This window comes from Bactrocera oleae, chromosome 6 (genome assembly GCF_042242935.1).
Source record: "Bactrocera oleae isolate idBacOlea1 chromosome 6, idBacOlea1, whole genome shotgun sequence".
Lineage (NCBI taxonomy): Eukaryota > Metazoa > Arthropoda > Insecta > Diptera > Tephritidae > Bactrocera > Bactrocera oleae.
In genome coordinates, this window is record NC_091540.1 from 71218850 (window position 1) to 71242798 (window position 23949).

At 37.8% G+C, this 23949-nt stretch overlaps 2 protein-coding genes and 1 long non-coding RNA gene across 4 annotated transcripts; 2 read left to right on the top strand and 1 right to left on the bottom strand.

Annotated features, from left to right (window-relative positions):
- Positions 1–79: 79 nt before the first annotated feature.
- mus302 (mutagen-sensitive 302) lies at positions 80–3043 on the top strand. The gene is made up of 4 exons (XM_036364402.2): positions 80–222; positions 312–846; positions 911–2035; positions 2095–3043. The coding sequence occupies exons 2-4, from the start codon at positions 465–467 to the stop codon at positions 2652–2654; spliced, it is 2067 nt and encodes a 688-aa protein (XP_036220295.2). The 5' UTR covers positions 80–222; positions 312–464; the 3' UTR covers positions 2655–3043.
- Positions 3044–4534: 1491 nt separating this feature from the next.
- Positions 4535–23949, bottom strand: Nrt (Neurotactin). 2 transcript variants are annotated; one of them, XM_036364369.2, is made up of 4 exons: positions 23541–23949; positions 8475–9328; positions 8096–8403; positions 4535–7996 (listed from the first exon to the last, which is right to left on the bottom strand). In XM_036364369.2, exons 2-4 carry the CDS (start codon positions 9145–9147, stop codon positions 6362–6364), a joined length of 2616 nt encoding a protein of 871 aa, XP_036220262.2. In that variant the 5' UTR covers positions 9148–9328; positions 23541–23949; the 3' UTR covers positions 4535–6361. The 2 variants fall into 2 exon arrangements, with proteins under 2 accessions (XP_036220262.2, XP_014098897.3); XM_014243422.3 differs by lacking the exon at positions 23541–23949 and adding an exon at positions 9562–9696.
- Positions 11479–14380, top strand: LOC138857684 (uncharacterized). The gene is made up of 2 exons (XR_011396888.1): positions 11479–14057; positions 14109–14380. It is a non-coding gene; the product is annotated as an uncharacterized lncRNA (long non-coding RNA).

A 23949-nucleotide genomic window follows, 5' to 3' on the forward strand; every position in this document is an offset into this window, starting at 1 on the left:
TTGATTATTATTTAATAGAAGCACTGGCAGCACAAATCTTTGCCAGGGTCCCAACGTTCATTTATAAATAATAAATTCAGGTTTTATATCGTCGGCGAATATATGACAGCTGATTTGTTCACCAATTTCGAAATATTAATATCCAATGCCAAACATATTTAGTTTATGTTTTGAATCGAATTTAAGAACAAGTGAAGAAAATATTTAGCACAGAATCTCAAAGTAAGTACTAATGTTTCCAAACCTGTAATTGGTATTAATTAATATTTGTAATAGTTTGGTAAAATTGAGAAACATTTTTTTAAATTCAGAAAGTGCAACACTGAGCTTCTACTGCCGCTGCTTTTGAATCAAAGTCCTGAAAATTTTATATTTTGGTGAACATTTTCAATGTCAACGCAAAAGTGAATAATTATTATTTAATGTGGAATGATCGGTAACGACAGTTTTATATTGGCGCTAAAATGCAAAACTCACAGGGGGAATCGCAGGGGGATCACAATTACGTCGCTCGCCGTACACGCTCAACTTCTAGCGACGACTCCAGTATAGAATTCAACAATATAAATAGGCGGAGAACACGTTTAAGACGCGGACAAGTAGGGAATACCGACCATGATTATATCTCGTTAAGGGCGCTAAGCGAGGAAGACGCAGATGACGCTGAAAATGAGCGCAATACTGTCCACATGGAGGAGCAAGCCAGCAGTCATGAAGGAGACAACAATGTTGATGCAGATGCGGCTGAAGTTGATGTTGTTAATCACCTAGCTGAAGAAGCGCAAGAAATGCTTAGAGAATCTTTGCCGCACGAACGACGATCAAGCGACGAAGGATCTGATATTGGTATTATAGAAATATTTTGAATAATATATATAGATATTGTTATCACGTTCAAAAAATTGTTTAGTGGTTGCACCCGAATCTACCCCACCTGACCCTTTGCCAGGCCCTAGTATTGGCTCAGATTCTGCTGATATTGATGTGTCAAACAACGAGGGTTCAACGGTAAATTTGGTTTCCCCATCACCACCGAAGAAGCGAAAGCGACTCAGTACAGGCACTCCAAAATCGAACACACCGCGTGTTAAATCCACCGATGGAAATGGTCTGGAGGGAGATGAAGAAGACGAAGGTATGATATGCCCTATTTGCCTCGACAACTGGGAGATGTCAGGTGAACATCGTCTAGTGTCCTTGCGCTGTGGACATCTCTTCGGGGATTCCTGCATTCGTCGATGGTTGGCAGAGAGTGCACGCCAGTCGGGCATTAAGGCTTGTCCACAATGCAAAGCAAAGGCGGCAATCCGTGATATACGTTGTTTGTACGCTAAGCGGCTAAGAGCAATCGATCGCAGCGAAGAGCATCGCTTACGCGAACAGTTAGAGACAGAGCGTTGCCGCTCACAGTCGTTACAAACGGAAGTAGCGTCGTTAAAAATGGCGCATAAAATGGTAGCCATGCAAATGCAAACCCTTCAGGCAGAGAACGATCGCATGAAACAAATGCTACGAACTGGTGGAGGCAATAGCTTCAGCTACGATGCCAACTTTGCCGATAACAAGGAATTGCTAAGACTCCAGATACAACGGATTTATCTTGAGCGTACAATTGAGTTGACACGCGAGCCTGGTTGCCGAGTATTAATACACGCTGCACAGCATTCTACAATTTTGGCATCACAGAAAAGTGCGCAAGGTCTATTTCCTGGCTATGGCGTGCGGTTCATCGATATGCCTACATTTCGTACCTCAACATTCTTACATGCGTCGTCGAAATTATTGCGAGATATTAGCTTAAGTTCCGATCAGCAGCTCCTGGCTGTGGCAAGCATGGAAACACGTTCCAAATTGTTCGATTTGCGCACCCGTCAAGTGGTTTCCACATTCGAACCAGGTGAGAAAATGCTGTGGGCATGTGCTATAGACCGCAAAGAGCGAGAAAATATACTGTATTTGGGTTCCTCCAGTGGCAGCACATACACGTATGATATGCGTTTCCCAGACAACATTTTAGAGGAATATAAAACTGAGGGTAAGTTGATGAGATTAACCACACTTGTTACAAGATTTTTATAATTGTTACATTTTTAGGCGATTTAAGTACTGTGATTAATGTAGCCAGTGTGTCCCAATGCAATAGTTTTCCACACGGTGGCTTTCTTGTTTGCAAACTGCAATCACTTTGGTTCTACGAATACACTGATACCAGCAGCACAACTATTGCTACTCGCCTCCCTTTAGATGGCCCTTTCTGTTCCATGCGTTTTGATGCCGCTCATGAAACGCTGCTAGTCTCGGCCCGGTGTAGTATGCGCCACCCACAGTCACGGTATATAGTCGGGCGTTTGGAAAAGATTGACAATACGACAACACTCAATGTGAAAGTAACATTTCAAGGCTCCAAAGCTACGCCAGTGATGACACGTTGTGCGCAAGTTGCGGTTGAAGCGAATACGCTAGTTGCAGGCTACATTCAGGATGCCAAACAATTAGCGTTGTTCGATGTGCGTCGCGAACAGCGCGTCCAAACAATGCCCGCACAGGAAATTATATATGACATATGCCCCGTCTATACGAGCGATGCAACATACCTGGCTGGTCTTTCCGAAACTAAATGCCGCATGTACAAGCTGACGTCTTCAAACACTTAGTGCAAAACTGCGAATCTGAAATATTTTTAGTTTTTAATTAGGTACATTTGTGTTTTAAGTATGTTTTTTGTTGTTTTTTTGCCATTTAATATATAAATATGTATGTTGCTTGATACCTAAATATCCATCATATTTAAATAGATCATTTCCTTAATGTTAGCTTAAGCTTAGTCGGTTTTTATTGAGCTTTTTTTTTATAAAGTCTGTACATCCAATTTCTACACCAACTCATTATGTAAGTTTTGTTAGTGGTTTTGCGGCAACCAAATGATATTTTGTGATCATTAAGTCTACATAGACATACGTAAGATTAAGCAAAAAATACTATTGAAATCCTATTAAATATATGGAAATAAAAATTTGCTCAGACTGAATGTGAACATAAGAAATATATTTGTTTCATAATTAAGATTTAATCTACAAGGGCTGGTTGTAAGAAAATAGCATTATGGGCAACTTGTGTTGGAGCTGCTCCAAGGGGAACGCGATCTTTTACGGTTAGTTCCATCCCGATGGAAATGCGTAAGAATAGCCGTCGCCAAAGCTAAGTTCTAGTTGCTAGTTGCTGGCTGTCAGGTTGGATATCGCGCGAACATCAGCAGCTCCAAACTCAGCATCGGCCTCCGATTCGACGGATAAAAAAAACAACCAATGACAGTTTGATATATTGATAATACAACAACAACGCTCAAATATATGTAAAAACGTAACACAAACGTCTGGGTTTTATATTCCGTTGGAAATTGTCAATTTAGCAACATTTCACATAGCTAATCCGGGAAGGTTTTATGCAAGGGAACTTTTGCTAGGGGACAAACGTTGACCTTGGTTTGTTGTATAATAAAACCAAGAAAAAGCGTCAACTTCGTCTGCACCGAAGCTATAATACCCTTCACAGGTGCATTTGTTATAGTATAAAGGGTATAAAAAGATGGGTTTCTTGATTTTGATCGGTCAGTTTGTATGGCATATAGTTTGTATAGTACAATATATGCTATAGTCGTTCGATATCGAAGGTTCCGCCAAATGAACAGCTTCTTGGATAGAAAAAGGACGTGTGCAAAATTTCAGCTCAATATCTCAAAAACTGAGGCACTAGTTCGGGTATATACAGACAGACGGTCATGGCTAAATCGACTCAGCTCACCATGCTGATTATTTATATATTTATTTTATAGGATCTCCGACATTTCCTTCTGAGTGTTACAAACTTCGTGGTAAACTTAATATACCCGGTTCAGGGTATAAAAATATAATAATAATGATAACAAAAACCTCCGAGTTATATCTACAAGTTAGAGTGGCTGTCTTTCGACACACCTAGGTCTTTAGGTTATTTGATTAAAAAGTCCTTCTATATATTAATCATTAAGTTTTCTTTTGTCTATATACCATTTATTTCTTCAATACAAGCAAATATGCATACAAATATAACAAATTTTTATTTTTATTCTTTACAAATAGAATTTGTATATTCTTATGAAGTTCCATGCTAGGTGAATAGTTTTGAGAGTGAGTATATTTACTAAAGCTAGAAAGGACTGAGAAATGTCAACTGCTTTTCATATACATACTTTGATCAAATGTATATACATATGCACTATACATACTAATGAGATTTTGAGGGATGAATACTTTTACTGAATATTTGTATTGAATTTATTTAACGAACTTAATATTGGCATTTAGTAATTTGGACAATAAAAATTAATTGAAAAAGTGCTTTCAACATATTTGAACAATTAGTAATTATATAATATAATAATTCAATAATAAAATATATTATACATGTATTTTTTAATAAAGATTTTATGAAAATTTTATTTGTGTTACACATTTCCCTAATTACTTAAAATTCTAATTTCATATAACACCAAATGGCTCTACTTTTTTATTTTTTGGTTTTTTTTTTTCTTTTTTAATCAAGCTATATTTTGTAAATTACTGATATTTCTTAAAAAAGCAAAAATGTTTTTAATTTAAATTCATGTGAAATGCAGTCTCAAAATTTCACTTATTTTTGTTAGGTTAAGTTCCGCTTAAATCACTTTTATATACCGAATATGTATTTGTACACTTACACTTAATAATTATTGAATTTATGGATTTTTGTGTTGTTGTAGAATGAAAATAAATGTGTTGGGTTTGTAGTGCTTGCGGTGATGACGACCAATACATTGTATGTGTATGTGTGTGGTGAAAATGCATTATCGTCAGTGTTGTAGCAGTTGAGATTTTGACTTCTTCAGAGTATAGTAACTCCCCACCGAGGGCTCCAACTATATTAAAATGGGTATTTAAATAAGCGATCGCCATTAAAACTGTTAGCATACAAAAATATTACAGTGAAGAAACTAATTTAGTGCAAACACTGAGAATTTGGTATATTCACCATTTATACTGATTTCGGAGTTCGTCAGATAAACATAACCAAATGACTAATCTTCAGTTAGGATCACTTTCGTTAACACATTTTGGTTTCGTTTCATAACCCTTCTAAGGAATTAGTTCCATTGTCGAGCGTCAAAATCGCAGCCGCCAGTGTAGTTTTGGAAACTAAAAGCAAACAAACTTAAAACGAGCGCTAAGGATGGAGTTGAGGTAAGCGATATGTGATCCTCAAGAACCCAAATTCAAATCCAACGATATAGGGTGCATTTTTGAGCGTATAAGTTGAAACACATTTTATGAAGTTGAACTTTTACACTTAAAGCTTACACATTAAACATACACATTTAAAAAGTAACTAAGCTGTATGTGTTAGTGTGTGTGTGTTGAGGTCGGAAAAAAGAAAATGCATGTTTGTTTTGGTTTTTCACTTCTCAAGTAATTTTTACACATTTTTATTTTAATTTACTCGTATTTGTATTTTGTATGTATGTATATGAGTGTTTGTGTGTATGTTTATCTTTTGTGTTGGTGTTAACGCTAAATTTACATAAAATACGGACTTACACATATATATTGTATAAAAATCATATTTTAAACTTATGTATGTGGAGTGCCTCCACAAATATTCGAATCAATGAATTTAGAAGACCGCGTTCGCTGCAAATGATTTCGTTTAGATTAAAAAATAAATTTAATTTTATTAACTCTTAATTTAATTTCATTTATTATTTAAATTAAATTTACATATAAAACTAGCATTGCTTAGCCACTAAGTATTTTTATTAATTTTCAATAATTAATAATTCATATTTATTACGCATAAAAAAACAAATAAACCTCTGATTGTTTTTGTTTTGAGTAAGAAATTATTGTATAAAAAAAGGAAATTCAGTGTAAAAATTTCATATAAAGTCGGTATATAAAGCTCCAGAAAAAACATGCGCCATGCAACATATACTTTTCACTGCTTAGATAATTTCACTGTTTCAGATTCTTCCCATGCAGGCTAATCAGTGTCCGTCTTTTCTTTATTCTTTATATGGTTTTTGTGGGTTGGTTGGGAGCTACTGCTTGTTATTCAACTTGTTCAGTTTGTATAAATGCATTCGTTTATGTGTGTGTGTGTGTGTGAGTAAGTCTATGTATGAAACGTCGATGCGCTGTCACACAGGACTCTGCAGGGCTCCAATTTTCTTCTTCTAGCTGTCGCATCCTTCATTTCGCTCTAAGTCCACAGCCATGCACACTCTACTCATTCACTTAACACATCGGCTTGTCCTTCGTTACTCGTCACTCTGCTCTTTCGGCCGACTCCCTTAGTCGACACGTGCATAGCGCGGCACGATATCGTGGCTAATCCAGAAATTACAGTTCGGGTGATCTTGCTGCGGCAGTGGATCTTGCGCGATATTCAGCACTCGTCGACTCGGGTCGTATTGAGGTACGGTGCCGTGAGAGATATAGTAGTAGAACAGCTGTTGCATGGACGACATGAATCGTCGCTGCTCTGCTGTATGCGGCTCATAGCGGCCCAGTATGGCGAGCACGTCTGTATCGACGGTGGCCAACTGATTTTCTCCCTCACCTTGTTGCACCACATAGAACGGCACAGACGGTTGTAGACGTGCATTAGTCAAGAGCGGGCAGATGGTGCGTATGTCGGTAATCATGGCGATTAAGTTGCGATAGTTTGTCGCGTTGTAGAGCCGTATAGCTTCGTCTGTTAAATTGAGTGCGCCAATTCTCGAGGCTGCAATAAATGCGCGGACTTCTTCGGCAGTCCAGTTGGCGTGGCGTTGACGCAGCTGCTCACTGTGTGCTTCATGTGCGGTTGTGCCCATAACGAGTTTCGGTTGGCCGGTATGTTCTTCTTTCCAGGCATCGGCGGGGTGACGTTGCAGGAAGTTTCCATCCAACACAAGCCATTCATGATGCGCACTGGGATTTTCGTCTGTAGTCGGAATGTCTGCAGGGAAGTGCAACCAGGTGTCTGGTGTGGCGGCCCAAATTTCTTCGGTCGATGAGCCGCGCAAGCAATTGATATCAGTGCAATCTAATGACTTCGCAAATTGTTCATTACGCTTTTCCGATTCCTCCAAAGGCTTGCCAGGGAAGATGGCTGACGATGATGAAACCCAAGCGTTCTTATAGAGACCTTCGATCTTGTTAGAGGTTACAAGTGCGGAAACGAGCGTACCACCAGCGCGATGACCAAGTAAAGTCACAGCTTTGGGATCACCCCCGAAATGAGCGATGTTCAGTTGAACCCACTTTAGCGCGGCAATGATGTCAGAGAGTGCATAGTTGCCCGAAGTACGTGGGTAGGCGTCTTTGGTAAGCGCGTCCAATGCAAGGAAACCAAATGCACCCAAACGGAAGTTCGGACGCACAAACACAACGTCATGTGAGCGTGAATAGCGTGCCGATGGCCGGAGAACACCAGGTGATGGACCAGTTAATGTCTCGGCACCAATCAACACAATAACCGGCACTGGACTGTTGTAACGCACATGTGGCGTGACAACGTCTAAGTACAGGCAGTCCTCGTCGCCCACAATGGTACCGTTGCCCAATCGCTGTGTGCAATAGTTACTCACATTATGCGCCTTCAGGGTGCCATTCCAACAATCTTCGATGCCGCCAATCAGTTGCGCAGGACGCCAACGTTGTTCGTTTACTGGTGGTAGAGCATACGGTATGCCACGGAATGCAAATGCGCCATCCTCTTGCAGTCCCTCAACCATGCCACAACCAGTAACGGCGTCCATGAAACGTCCCTCACGTACGGGCGGTGAGGTGAGTGTCTCAAGCGAGAGAACATAGCCGATCACAGCAATTAGTATGATGAAAAGCAGAACACCGAGCACGATCAGGCCGTCGTCCGGGGAACAGCGGTACGAAAGCAAGCGTTCGGCGAAAGAAATGGGTGCTTCAGGCTCCTCCGGAGATTTCTAAAAACCAAACATATTTCACTTAGTAACATACCAAAAGTTCTATATTTCGGAAACACATATAAAAATGCAATCGTGTGTATTAAATCGATTACTCACCTCTTCTGATCCCTCTTGTTTAATTTCACCACTTGGTGTTTTCTTAAGTTTCACAGAATCTTCGGAGCCATTGTTCTTAGCGGGCGCTTTATCAACACAATCTTGATCCTTCAGCGAGTCATCCAGCGTCTCCATTGAGGCGAGTCCTGCTTTGCCCATACCCAGCTCTACATCGTCGTCCGTCCTCTTCCTCGGTATCATGTTTGCAATCGGCAATTTGATAGCATTCAAAAGACCGCGTTTCTGTGGTACCGCATCCGAGGCATTGTTTGTCTCACCATCAGTAGCAGCTGCCTCAGCAGTAGCTTCTAAAAATCATAAAGAAAACTATATATTTAGAAAATAATATCCAATATTATGTTTTGTACTGCAAACTCACCACTCTTTGCATCGGCATCTCCATTTGCTGTTTGTTTGGTCTGTTGCTTTTCGACAGCTGGCTTGCGCACGAAAAAGTTGCGCAAGCGCTCACCAAAATTACTACGCGGCTTTTCTTCTTTCTTCGGTTTGCCATCGCCGTTTGCCGCTTCAGTCGGCACTTCATCTTTATTTTCTCGCTCCAAAAGTTCTCCATCAGCGCCATCACCATCAGCCTTGGGCTTGTTTTTCATAAAGAAACCGGGCAATTTCAAGCCACCAATCGGTATCTTCATCGGTTTGACCTCACGATCTTCAGTGGAGATCTTCTTTTCATCACCCTCTTCAGTTTTAGCTGCGTCCGGTATGTCAATTATCTCCTCGCCACTACCACCATTCGCTTTTACCGGCTGTACTTCAGCGTCAGTACTAGCGGAAAGTTTTTCGACCGATTGAGTTAGCGACTTTTTAGTACTGGGTGTTGGAGTTGTTGGCTTTGAGTTGGCAGCCTTTTTCTTCTCCGTGTTCGGACTTGGGTTCTTGTCTTTTGCGCCCACATTTTCTGTTCGCTGCTCTGCGCCATCGGCATCCTCTTTTTTGTCGAGCATTTTGTCGGTCTCTTTCGGTTCGTCGACTGCTTCCTGCTGTGGTGTAGTTTCTGATGGTCCTGTCTCCTTCTCTTCCAGCTCGCCCATGCTTTGTGTTGCTATTCGTTTATCTTTTCGTGTGTTTTCGGTACTTATATTGCCGATTTATTATTTCTGTGTACAAATATCTAAGTGAGTGTTGTTTGTATGAGATTTGGTGAGAGATTATTTAAAATTTGGCGGGTTTCGTAACTCTCTTGAGTTCGTACGACAGTCTTATGGAAAATATCTGAAAACAACAAGCAATGATAATAAATTATTTACTATTTTATTGAGAGTCTACACCATACAACATTTTCAAAATCAGCTGCCTTTCTAATTTAATTTTTAAATTTAAAAACCAAAATAGTCGCGTGAAAGAAATCCAAATATCACCGCTCGATAATTTAAATAAAAAATGTGAAAATGACCGCCTAGGAATGACTTAACTCATAATTCTTTTCTAATTAAAGTTTCACACACCTTTATACATATGTAAATAATTGATACAGTTTTTTTTATGAAGCTTTAGTTAAAATCACAACAATGTCTTCAATAAATTTATCACTAATGGCGACGCGAAGACGCACACAACCTCTATTTATAGAAGCGTCTGCAAGACTGCTTAGCATTCGCCGTTGATCCTTTCAAATCCTCTTTCAGGGAATGTTTCTTTTTTTAATACAAAGGAAACGAGCACTAAAAGAGCTGCTCGTAGTACAACAGTATACAACAACACTACAAACACACTCGTTTAATACCAAAAACAACAATTATTTATGTCCTTTGCGTTTACCTTTCACTCAGGTAAGTAAAAGACAAAAACAAAGGTATTTGAAATCGAGAAGTTGCAAGCGCGCAGTTTTACGTTGCGAAAATTTCAAACATCCCAAATGAAAATTCCTTCATCGGTTTTCCCTCTCATTTGCTAAGGTTTGACGTTTTCGTAAATATAACCTGAAAGTAGGTAGCTCGCTGAGTAGACAATGCTCGAGTTTTGAAACGGCAGGCAGTCAAGTCAGAGTGCGACTTGGCTTTATGGCTTCAAATTTCTCGTTGGTTGTTGTTGTTCCTGCCTGCGGCGATCAAGGGTAAAAATGCCACAAAAATCACGAGCATGAAATTTTCAACTCTCCAACAATGGAAAGAACTTAACAGCCTAGTCTTCCACGGATGTGTGTGTATGTGAAACGGCGCATTTTCCCTCTTTACTGAAAATGTACTTCGTGTTCAACTTCAAATTTCATAATTTTTACACACGTATAAGTTTTAAAATGGAATACTGTGAATTGGCGAACTATATTTTTTGGTTATCAACAGTTTCAAGAAGTGTAACGAACAAATTATGTGTAGTTCTTTTATTAGCAGTCGATGTGGTAAAAATATTTATGGAGACCCCAGAGGATCATATCTAATTATCTCTATCTCAATTCCATGTATTGTGCATACAATGCATTGTGAATTAGAACAAGAATTAGAGAATTTTTACATATGTTTGTAGAACCGTAATGAAAAATAAGTGTGCGGTTATAGGGACATAAGATCAAATATGAGAGGCTCCAAGTTTGAATTAGTTGAGAAAATAACTTCTGTTAAATAGTGCTGGTATTGCCTAAACTTCTCTGTTAATTCAGGATAAGAGCATCAACTGGTCAAGAGTTGAATAAGGCCTCATACTATATTAGGTACAATACTGTCAAAGAATTTTGTTAATAACATAAGTATGAAGCTCGATGAATTCTCTTAAACTGACAACCCTACCAACCCTAGAAGGTGTTTTATGAGATTTAGGAAGATTATAATCTACTATATTATATATAAAATGAATCAACAAACTAAATTGTCGCCATTGGAGTGATTCAAATCCTCGTGTGATTAAGAAAACGCAATTGCATTTCCAAAAATTTACTATATGGTGCGGATTGTGGTATGGCGGTATCATCGAGTGACTCATTAACTTTGAGAAAAAGTTCTAGAATATATTAATGGAGCTGACCATTTTGCCGAGTTTGTTCATGAATGGCACAACATAATCTGCATAACAACAAAAAAAACTATTTTGACCGAATTTGAGTGTTTTATCTCATTTTTCCATCACGTCCTTCTTGTTGGTAGACCCTTTATATATATATGTTTATTCATTACAGCTGCTTATCTACAGTATTTGTGAGTTTGTGCATACTTTCGCTTTAAAGGTCTTGCAGAACGTTTTCTAAAAATCAAAAGTTCAACAGACGTTTGGAGTTGCACTTAACAAGACACTTTAAGCCATAGAGTCTGCGAAGTGTCAAAGCTGAAACAAATTCAAAGAAACTCCTACAACTTGTAAAATTCGAAAATTGAATAAAATTTGGAAAATATTTTTCTTTAAAGCGTATGCGTGTGCAATTGTGGTCCCAGTACATGCATAGATTCATTGAAGCATCATATTTATATAGGTCAGCGATTGTAACTCACACTTACAAATATCTACATACATACGAGTACAAACATGAATACTGTCGTCAGTGCTTATGTGCGTGTAAAAATGTCAAAAACTCAAATCAAATCCAATAAATACTCAGAGCATCGGCATTCTTTGCATAAAGAGCACAACAATTTCATCGCTTTTCGAATTTAACATGGTTGCAACAACAACTGCGCCTGATATTCAAACGAAAGATTATGAGGCATTACTAGTGGCGTACAAAGCAACCGTTTAGATTACAACAAACAAAACAAACACACTTCAAAAACAGAGTTCGTAAGGTCATCTACCACCGACACCACTAACATAAGCTGCCTACGCCCGGGCCAACGCAGCAGCCGCTTGCCACGAATGTTGCCACAACCCGTTGTCAACGCCCAAATCACTCGCTCGGCAAATGCCATTAAATTTGAACTTAAAGTTCAATCGCTGGTGTCTTAATCTGTGTCCTAATCGCGCATGCTGGCGCAAACGGGTGAGTGCATCATCAACACACGCACACAAAGAGTCGCATTGTTGGATGCGTACAATGAGGAAATTAAGAAATTTACATACTCTCGTATGTTGCATCAGTGTGTGTGTGTGTCTGTGTACATGCATATTGGGGCAAAATGCGTGTGGAGGAATTGGTGCGTGGCGTGCACGAATGACACTGGCAGGCCGGCGGCCGGCATTTAGAGCAACGTACAACAACAAAAACAGCAAAAAATCGCTAGCTTTGGCGGCACCAGCGTTGAATGTGCCACTTCTGCTTGCCATGTGGAAGCCGATTCATGGCGTATTAGCGGCAAATGAAAAACAACAACAACAACAAGTAGTTGCATCACAAACAATGCGCGGCAGCAACAACAAGGCATGCACTCGAGCGCCCGAAATGCCGTTGCGTGCCGCTACAACTCAAGGAATTAGAGTTGAAAGTGCACGTAATTCCTTGTTGTTGTCGCTTTAATTACATGACAGCAACAATTCGCGTATCGTTTGCTTTTAATGTTGCTGCTTTGCTTTTATTTCTGCTGCTGCAAGCTTTGCTAGAGTTATTTGTGCGACGCAGTAAGCGCGTCTATTTGGAGCGCGATTAGGGTCAGCAGAGTAATTATGCAACATGCACAGTACTGTGCCAGCGACACAGCACAACAACAATAACAATGCAACACAATATACACACTTTTGCACATCTGAGTTGACAGCAAAGAAGGAGGAAAGCACGAATAATCATCTGAGGCACACGCAGAGTCACAAAGGCCCACAAATGGCGCTAAGCAGACGCATCTATTGTCGATGGAAGACTGTGCGCACGAGCAACATTTGCAATTGCAATTGCAATTAAATACATGCATATTTGTCTATTTGTGCAAAGCACAAATTCATGTTGCGAAAAACTGTGACAAAAGTCTTTGATACTGACGTACAGTAGACCGGCGAAAAATTGGAAGCATTTCATTTTCATCCCCTCTACTGTTTACACTCCCTTAAGAAAGTCATTTTGTAGTATGAGTTAGATGGAGTGTTCAAAAAACGCTAAGAGCAACCAAAGCATTGTAGCTTAGTTCTCGAATATATACATACACACATATATTGAAGTAGGTGAACAACAGAAGTCCTAATGCTGGGCCAAACATCTAGCAAAGTGCCAATATTATAAATTTCAAACCAATTTACAACAACTTAGTTTGACTACGCCGTTGAGAGGATACTCTGACTATATCCACTATATATGTAAGTATGTATGCTGCTACGTTAATTACGACAAATTAATGGCAAGTGACGTCTTTAAGATAAATAATCACAAAGAGATGAGAAACTCTAGCATTAGAATGTTAAAAATAGACTGGGTCACACAACTCTGCTATATTTAGTTTAATTGTTTAATGGCGTTGATGATGACGCTGATGAGAACTCTTGCACAAATGACCTGCAAATTGTTGGCAGCACTTAACCGCTTGTGGGAAAGCTAATAGACAGTGGGAGGAAGTGAACTCTGGCACCACTTTTCAAAGACAATGCACGCAACAGACAAAACACATGCAGACAAATTTGAAAACCAAATTAACATACGCCTAACATTAGTCTCGCACTTAATTGAAGCACTTAAGCGTCGCACACATACATTGAAACAATAAAAATAAACTTTAAAATAACCGAATATCACGAAAGCCCGCTTAGTCTAATCAAAATAACACCTCTGAATCTTAACTGTCGCAACTGTTTACCTCAATTGTAATGTGTTTTAGTTTCCCCACTTTTTCGGCTGTAAAAAGTGCGTGAGCAGCCATTGCGGTTTGTAATTTGTCGGCGTCAGTCAGGAAATAAATTAAAAGAAAACAAAAAATAGTTGCGGAAATGTAAATAAAAAAACGTGTGTTGAACATGCGATGCAATGTAAAATTTACGAAATTCAGTGTTCCTGGCACGCAGCTACCACCCGCTAACACTGGACACACATTCGTGTGCAATAACCGGAGGCCTAACAGAAAGGGTCGTCTATCAAATTCACACTGCCGCCGCGCTGCACGTGAGGAAAATGAGTTTCGAGAGATAGCCAGCGGAGGAATTGTCTAAAAAGTTTTATTGTTTTATGACACAATAGAAAATTCACACATGTCGACATTCCCAGGTAGCAGAAGAAGCATACTGAAGAGTGGACATATGTGGAACTTTAGTTACACTGCGAGAAATTATAAAAATTTTGCTTGCGTAATTGTGGCATCATAGAATATTAAAGATCTTTACAAAAAAATGCATTATTATGTTTTTACAAGAAAAAGTATATATTTTAGATGTTAAAATAATATTTCAGATAATAAAAAATTCAATATTAGGAAATTATGAAGAATTCGTCGATACTCCCGTTTTTTTTTTTTGTTATAAACGCTATAAAATCTTCCAACTTTTCATAAAAATTCATTAGCCTTTGAAATCAGTAAAATAGTAGAAAAACTAAAACGAAATATAAGTAATTATTAAATTTATTTTTATCCAAAAATGTCTATAAACAGTTGAGTTGTAATATTTGGTCCCTTTTATTGGAATAAGAACTGTTATTTGTGTTTTTTTCAGTGCATGTATTCAAATTAAAAGTAAATTTAAGTACAAATATTTTAGATAATAAGACAATTTGTAAACCGCAGGTGGTGAGGTACAAATTCGACAAATAAGTCACCCCGAAATGCTAAAAGGGAGCAAAACTCACATTCAAGTCCCGCGGAAAAGTATGGTATAACGTACGGTAGCTGCGCCTAAATGTAGACTTTGTAAATAGTGTTTAACGGGTTTAGATAATCAGTTTAATTGCTTGCCATTATGGCGAACATAAAACGTAACAAAAAATTTAAGAAAAGGGTGACTGGAATATTGGGAAAGTGCTAGAGGCCGGAAATTAAAGTAAAACTGTTGATTGGCCATTTGAAGCGGCTGGATAAATAAGGGTAATATATTAGAAATAAAATGGAAGCAAAAGCTAAAGGGTTGAACTAACGTACTGAATTTATGAGTTTTTTTTCCGATTTTTGAGTTAAATAACTGATTTCTGATTGCTATAAAATTTATAAGTAATTTTGTTATGGTACTGAAATTGATTTGGGAGTGGAGTAGATTAAAAAAATATATGTAACGGTACAAGTATACGGTTAAAGACATAGGGGATGTGAGAGGAAAGCAAAATTATTAAGTAACTGGGCTCCTCCATACCGCCATTTTGCGCTTTAGAGAGAGAATATTTTTAAAAAATGCAACTGCAATTACTGTTGTCAAAAGCAATGCCATTAATTCAACAATTCTACTATATAATCGTTGTGAGGCAATAATGATCGCAGTAGTGACACATGCACACCAACAACTACAGCAACAACAACCTGTGCGTTTCGAAAAATAATAATAATCCATAATTCTTGTTATCCCCTCTAGACGTTGTATGGACACGCATATAGTCGTGCAACAGTGAACCAACCAAGACAGTTGGCTTCATATACACACATACCATAAATACATACATATGTATATACTAACGAGACCTTTATATATTTCCGTTTCTAGTACGAGCCTTGTCGCTTCATGTCTGCGTTGCAGTGAAGCATGCCACGCCACAAAGCGAGTGACTTTATGGTCGGCATATGCTCACAGAACAGTAAAATATAGTGGGGCCAGCAAGCGGCCGACAGCAGACTGAGAATTGTCAATAGCAAAGTAGTGAATAACAACGGATTTTAATGTGGGTGTGAAGTGGTGCGCATAAGCCTCGCAAATTTGCCACAATCTTCCAGCGGCAGCGCTCTCTTTCTCTCTCAGGACATATCGCGGCATATAATTTATTAAAAACGCACTAGTGCAGCAATTTGAAAAATGTGATAAAGTTCGCTGCAGGAAATTGCACTTACCGAGAGGGGACTGCAATCCTGGGGCCGTGAATTTATGCCTACGAGCTTATGCGCGTACAACAAATATGTATTGTAGCATTTCAAATAAAACTAAAAGCCATTAAAGGATATAAACAAAGGAGCGGCCGGGTCAATGCCCTTAAAGCTGTGGGATACCTGAGAATACTACAAAAAGTGAAATATAAAAAAAAAAACAACAACAGTTGCGGCTGCTCCGTCAGGTGAACACGCGATATTTATGCTCGTATACAAGCATGAGTAAATGCTGCAGCAAGGTATCGTAAAAATTAATTGTTATATTGTGGCCTATCTGCAATTGGAACAAACGCAAAAAAACATTTCAATTGCGGCGCGATTAAATTAATGTACTCACCAGAAACACACAAAGCGCATAGCAATTTGGAAGCAACAAATTTGTGTGTAGGCACTCTATAATGTATGCGGTTTTTGTTTTTTTAGGAAAATAGCTTTTCTTTGGATGGAAGACTCCGCACGTACGACCACCCACGGCTTTTTTTTTTTAAATAATGTAGCTGTAATTTATAACAAATTAAAAGCCATTATCAGACACAATGCAGAAATACGTATGTGTGGATACATGCCCTGTAGGAAAATTTTGAAACACCAAGACTTGTTGTTTTTTTTCGATATTTTATACACTGGCTATGTTTGACCAAAATCGATTTAACGCCTAGGTTTTTGGTGCATTTTTGGCGCCTTTGTCTTTATATCTTTTTGATGGTTTTTGATGGCGTGTATACCCAAAAATAAATCAAAATATATACCTACGAAAATTTTCGAAAAAATATTTTACAAAGAGCAATACGAAAATGCATACAGGGTCTTCATAAAGCTAATAGAAGAACATTAGCGTGTAGGCGCTGATGATAAACCCCGACTTACAATCGCATTTTCAACAAAGCACCACTGGCAATTGCAGCTATTTGTGGTATGCGCCGCCAGACAATCAAAACAGTGTCAAACATCAATTTAAATACAAACAAAACCACAAATCTTAAACTATTGGCGCTAGAAGTCAGTGCCAGTGCAAGCAAGCTCCGACGAGTAACTGAAATATTGGCAGATGGGTTTAATGTGTATTGTGTGCGCTACGTGTGTTGGAGTGTGACTCTGGTTCGCTGGTTGCTCGCTTCCTGAGCGTGGCAAATGCACTTAGTTTTTGGCTTTTCGTCGCCAGACATTGCACGATATGTCACACTTTGAAAAACGTGCGGCGCCAGCTTTGCACTTACTTTTGTCAGACATTTTTTGTGTCTCCAGTTGAATGGCAATAAACATATTGGAGGTGTATATGTATATGTGTACGTATGTATGAGTTGTAGTAAAATACTGGGTACATTTATTAAAGCTATATAGCAAAGGATATAAATGTGTAGGGCGAGCTAGGTCTCTTTCTCAAAATTTTGGATCCATAGAAAAATTCTTTCTGGAATGGTTGGGGTCTGTTGCTGATTCAAAAGCATTATTTTTGCGAAATTATTAAATGTTGAGGCAATGGCAGTAAGACAGTAAGCTTGTGCAATGCTTAAATGGCACATTAGTTGGGTTAAGCTAAGAAGAATTTTGATAGTAACCTCTATTGTCGCATACTTGCCGCAATCGGGAGGTGTTGGCAAAATTAGTTTTACAATTCCCGAAGAACTGGGTGATTATTTATTTTGTAGCTAAGTTTAAAAATTTACTTTTTATTTTTGAGCTTTTTATTAACTAGCTGCCAGTCTACATTGAATATGCATGTATGTATGCATGTATGTACATATGTATATGGAAATACTCTTGCAATGCATGCATTGCAATGAAGTTATTATGCAAATAATGCCCGTTACCGGAGAGATTTGGCACACGCCGAATAAATTGGGTTTTAAATTGCTTAACTTTTGAATTGGCAGAAAATTGGCCTGAATCCATATGTGTGTGTGTTTCTTTTTTTTTTTGTTTTTTTATGTATGCATGTGTGCATAAGCAATACTAATGCTCAATCGCTGGCTGTCGACCACTGTCAGCCCATTATCTCTAGGTGATCAGTCACGTGTCTATTTTCGCATATAAAATATGCATGCTTGTGTACGTGTGTGTGTGTACATGCATTTTCCATTTCTTGTAGCCAATTAGTTTTATGCTCAAAGCATATTTCCGGGAAATTGCTGGCACACAAAACTCGATTGCACACACAAACACACACATTTGAATTTAACAAAAGCGGACACATGAAAAGCGCTTTCGATGAAAAAAGCCTCCACATTTAACAAAAGCATTGAATAAGTTAATCTAAAAAAGCAGACAATTTCAAAATATTTTGAAAGGTGCGACTTAATGATCAATTTATTCGAAATATAATATATGTATAATGAAAGAAATAATTAGAAAAGTGAAACATGAAAAATCAACAAAAATTTCCATATTTGCTTTTAATGACTGATTTTGTGTGAAGTCTATTGGTTGCAGCGAATCCCCTGCGTTTACTTTCAAATCGTTTGCTCTTTCGCTTTTGTACAGCAACAGTCACAACAAAACGATGTTGCAGCGTTGCACCGAGCAACGAATTCACCGTTACATTACAATAATTGCAAGCGATTAGTGCCACTACCTCACTTTAATATGCATAAATACATATGCATATCCATCTGTGTGTATATCTGTCTGTAAACTATGAGTATTATATATTAAAACTTCGTTAGTAAATTAATTACGAACACCAACGATAAAAACCTTCATTGCTATATATGTTTGTGAGTGCACAATCACAAGCACACATTTTAATATTCTTATAATTGAGTTTTTCTATTCGCCGCGCTAATGACCATCGTCAGCGCTTCACGAAGGAGGAAGCGAACTGCTTCCTCACATACACTATTCATAAAGAGCCACAACACATACAAATGTTCTAAAGCAGTTTGAGCTGCTGCGTACTGCTCTGTACCCTGCGGTTGCCAAACCAAACTTTTAACTGCCCACTTTTCTGTGGTCGGCTGACTACCGCAACCGGTGAAGTGCCTTCGAGTGCTTAAAGGGAATGAGTGGGCCGACTTCGACGACGTTGATGGCCGAAAAAGTGGCTTCAGTTGCTGCAGCCGGCCAGCGGCTACTGGCCATTGAATGCTGGCCAGTAGCCCTTTCTTAATGGGTTTGGGTTGTGTGCTCGTTTTGCTTTTTTTGGTGACTCGCAGGCTGAAGTGCACAGCGACCAGCAACAAATTAAGTTCATTAGAACTTGTACAGCAAAAAATAAAAATTAAATAACATAAAATAAAAAAATTTTGTTTTTACAGAATTTGTAAGCGTTATGAAGTGCCACTCAACGCTGGCCAGAATTTTTACATTGGCGTTTTTTGTTGGTATTAATTGAAGCTCGTTTTGTTTTATGCTTTGTGGTGATTTGAAAGTACATAGTTTTGAAATTTTCGCTCAGACGCAAAAAAGATTTAACGAGCAGCAATAAAAAGAGTTTTCCCAAGCAATCCCAACATGTTTATTTTGTTATTGAGTTTTAAGTGGCGAAGCCCACGCGCTAGCTGAAGTGTTCTAGCGCCTACAAGCTTGCTTTTGGACTACTTGAGGTTTGCTAGTATTCTATTTTTTACTTTTGTTATGTTTAACCGAAAAAATAAAAAAATAAAAGGGTTTTAGCTTAAGTGGCGTAGCATTCATAAAAAGTATGTAGGCGTGTGCTGTGGTTTCCTCAATCCCCTTTATTATTTAAGTTTTATTTATATATATATCGGTAAGAAATTGCTGTTAACGGGGTTCAATAAAATATTTGAATTGGTAAATTTTCTTGTTTATTATAAATTTTTATTTCAAGCAGACCCTTAGACTTTTATTGAAATAAGGTGATTTCTTATCTACGCGCCGAAATGTAGGCAACATAATAGTGCAATTATGTGTTATTACGACTCATAATTATTTGTTGCTAGATTATGTGATGAGGCAATAGTATTTATATAATAAATGAAATTTACTTGATTTTTTTTCGAAATAACGTTTTTTCTCTCAAATATATGTGAGTCCATATGTGAATATGGATGCGTGTTTGTCATCATTTTATAAAGAGAGCAGGTACGTATTTAGATACAAACATCTAGTACTCTCTCTTAAATGTGATTAGACAAAAACAGCAACAACAACGCACACATTTCTCAGTGTCAATGTCAACAATGCTAAGTGGCATCAAGCGGACACTCACACACTCACACATGCATTCATACTCACTTTTTGTACACCTTCAAGGCTTTCAACAAATAAGGGGTACAGTGCTTGCAACATAAAAACTCAGATACACGTGAGTTCACGCATGGAGTATGGTGCTACAACAAACATTGTAAATTATGCGTGATGCCACAAAGAGATAGGAGCGGCTGTCTATGGCTCCTCGATCTATGTAAAGAGCATGCAAAGGTGCGAGTAACAGTCTCATTTCAGTGTGTACATGTCCCACAGTCTTAAATGCCAGTTCACACACGCACTCTTTGTCGCCCAAACTGGCTTATTGTGGGCGATGAGGAAAGACGGAAGGTGCCTGCGGCTCGGCTCGAGTGGCACACTTTATGTTCTTGTTCGTAACAGCTCGTTGCTACCCATTTCTGCTGTCCTTTTCATTTTCAAATTCTTTTCATGGTTGCAAAAGCGCTCGTTTACAAATGAATATATACGAATCGTTCAGAAATTTGAAATTTATTATTTATTTTTTGCAACACGCTCTACATGTCGCGTAGCCGAACCGCACAAATATTTGCAAAAATGACAAAAAAATTTCACTCGGGTTTCTGGACTCTTTTTGCTTGTGTAAGCGCACAGAGCGACACCAAAAAAGAATTTGCCGATAAGGAGCGACAAAGGAGTTCCCATGTGAACGCTGACTAACCGATTCTGTGGATCCTACACTGCGCGATTGTTGCGACATTTAATTGCCGCCAGCGAAGCGTTGCACGCACACACACACACACATACATACATAAATCTACAGATTTATAGCGGAAATGCAAACAAACGAAATGAAATTAAACATTTGACCCAAGCCAACAGAATTTCCAAAGAAAAAACGGAGACATAAAAAATAGCTCAGTCGAAAAAGCAGCTAAAGTGTGGCCAAGACCTTGTTGCAACAAAAGCAACTTTTGAGAAACACTTAATATGCATTGACTTGTGTACATGTATGCATTTGTACCATATGTGTGTCTTCGGCTTTGTTACGTGCAATAGCTATCTTTTGAAAATATAGACACAGCCCTACATTCGAGCGCTGTCTTCTAGCGGTGTGCAGCTGTAACGCGCAACGTGTTTATAAATAAAAAATTGTTTACATCGAGCAGGGGTGTTGTTGTTGTTGCGTTTCTTGTTGCGTGGCTTTTTGGAAAAGTGTTGAAATTGTTGCGTTTTGTTTATCAAGCCGAAAAGCGAAGATCACATTTTTCATAAGAATTTTGTTTACATTGTTGTTGCCTAAAACGGACACCATGTTTTGAAGTGAAGGCGGGAAAAAACTCGTTCTCAAGTAGGGAAAGAGCAATTGCAGCCCCCCGCTGTCAAAGGAGAAGTGTTTTTTGCTTTACAAAATTCTGTTATTTTGTATTGATTGCCATAATATACACACACGTACATAGACGTATTTTTATAATTGTAAGAATAGAGATTGAAAAGTGAAAGAACGGAAAAGGCCGTCAAGTCGTCAAGCCAATAGAGTATTCACACCCCGAATTGTCGAGCGTGTTGTCGTTGATGGCACTATTTACGCGGCGCTTTCCTCAAGCCACTTCATTTGCATGTAAACAAAGCCAGCCTATGCTGGAAATCCAGAAAGCGCGCACTTGAGGCGAAAAGTTTTCCCAGATTATAGTTTGTTTCTGAAATTAGGGTCTCCCCATGCCCCAAAAATATATGTGCCTTTACATATATGTATGTGTGTATGTAGTTGTATAAGTACAACAATAAGTGATATAAATTCAAGCTGAAAATGGGCGTTTTTGTACTGGCTGATGTAGTAGTTAGTAGTTGGCTTAGCGGAAGTTAGGTTTCACCGCCTCTTTGCCGCGAGCGTGCAACTGCGCGCCAAACAGTTGCCACCAAAAGTACAAAACCATGTCATTAATGTTGTTTAGCTATAAGCTTTGTACAATATTTACCTATGTACCTATCAAGCCAAGTTGGAGTGGTTAATGATTTTCAAAATTTTAAAGTTGTTGTTAAGCTTTTTTTTGTTTTATTTTTTGCCCTTGTTAGATCAAGATTAATGATTTGCGCTGAGGGGAGGCTTTACTGATTTATGTAACGCTAATGTTGAAATCAGAGAAAGAAAGAATTGGAAATGAAATCAAATACTTACATATAGCAGTAAAATGCTTGTTGCGTGCCTTTAATTAATGCAGCTGATTAAGATTTCGATCATGTGGCCTTATAGCTGGCGCCTGCAGAGAGCTTGGTAAACAATGCCCACTGCCTAATGATAGGGGTCAGCGATTTTAATCACTTTCTAACTAAATTCCTTAAAAAAAGTTGTTAACTTTTGTTTTGGTCCGCATTCAAATCAATCAAATTTAACACATTTACAGGCATTGGCCTAAGGTAACACAATGTCCCGTGTAAGTGGGGGTTACAAATGTAATATAAAATATTTTTAGACAATATAGTTATATTTAAATTTTTTTTTTTAGTTTTAAGTTTTTCGAAGATACTAAATACCGTTTTACTCTGTACTAGTTGAAAATCGTACTATGTAGGTTAGGGTGGTCCAAAAAATAAACGAATATTTTTTTTCGCTTGGTACCCTGAAAAATAGGTTCTTAGACAACTTCGAAATTCTTTCCAGCTATGAGCTTTTAATTGTAAGAGAGTTACAGTTTTCTATTTTTCTATTATTATCAGATATAATCATTATCAGAAAAATTCAAATCTCTCTTCAAACTACTTGAAAAATATCTTGTTTTAGAGTATTTATAAGAAATTGAATGCTTACAAAAAGGTCTCTTACTATTTTTTCGTTAACCTAACCCTATTTCATGGCAAAATTTTTGCTACTGGATTTTAAAACTCAATGAAAAAAAAATATTTTAAATTGCAAACGTGACAGTTTCGTAGAATAATTTTGCTCTAAATTTTACATTTTTTTTAAGGTTTATAACATATTATATGTTGTATATAATACAAATAAAAATGTTACTATTTTAATTATTTTATTTCGTTTGTTAGTATATGTAAGAAAAAATTTTATAATTAATCATCTGTACATAAATTTACAATATTATTTTTTATGGATAAAAATATTTCGCTTTAGTTATACATATACCAAATTGATCTCGAGTGAAAATTGAAAATAATTCCAATTTATTATTAAGCCCTTTTTTCATTACATACATACTTGTATAACGTTTATCTGCCCTATTGCCAACTACTTGGTGAATTTTTCATATTTATGAAAATTGTGCTTTATAACATCACATAAATTTAATTATGTAAATCTTGAATTCTGCTTACAAAGGTGAACAATATTGTGAAATTCCTCATCACATAATTGTCTGACAAATTCCTATTTATTATATTCACTTATGTGAAACAAAATTCCACATACATACACACATCAGGTTTAAAAGTTAAAACGTTATACGTACATTGATTAAATTTTATCCAAATTCAGTTGCATATCCTGCAGATTTCGACACACAGCATCCGCTCGGTTGAATTTTTTGCCTTTTTGAAGAACTAATTTAGTGATGAAATCACCTATAAAAATCACTCATGGGGTTTGTTATCCTTTCTATAATGGATATGTATTTTGTTTTTGTTTTTCTTTCGTTTGCTCGAATCTTTGTTCGATATAACTTTTCAATCAATTTTAGTTCACAATTTTAACTAATATTGATTTGTTGTTTTTATTTATTTATAAAATGCACTGCACAAGCAACTATAATAAATACTCCAAAATAATTCACTTGAAACTCTTTCAATCAATGAAATCCAGCTGTACCAAAGCGCGATTCCCCAAACGTGGTGTGCACTTATCCGTAATATGTTGCGCGA

What these genes read in the sequence shown, in the direction of transcription:
- Nrt (XM_036364369.2), bottom strand. Translation starts at nt 9,147, where the DNA reads ATGGGCGAGCTGGAAGAGAAGGAGACAGGACCATCAGAAACTACACCA. An exon ending in AGATGCCGATGCAAAGAGTG is followed by an intron (nt 8,404 to 8,474) that starts GTGAGTTTGCAG and finishes TATGATTTTTAG; the next exon opens with AAGCTACTGCTGAGGCAGCT. An exon ending in AACAAGAGGGATCAGAAGAG is followed by an intron (nt 7,997 to 8,095) that starts GTGAGTAATCGA and finishes TTTGGTTTTTAG; the next exon opens with AAATCTCCGGAGGAGCCTGA.
- mus302 (XM_036364402.2), top strand. Translation starts at nt 465, where the DNA reads ATGCAAAACTCACAGGGGGAATCGCAGGGGGATCACAATTACGTCGCT. An exon ending in CGACGAAGGATCTGATATTG is followed by an intron (nt 847 to 910) that starts GTATTATAGAAA and finishes AAAATTGTTTAG; the next exon opens with TGGTTGCACCCGAATCTACC. An exon ending in AGAGGAATATAAAACTGAGG is followed by an intron (nt 2,036 to 2,094) that starts GTAAGTTGATGA and finishes TTACATTTTTAG; the next exon opens with GCGATTTAAGTACTGTGATT.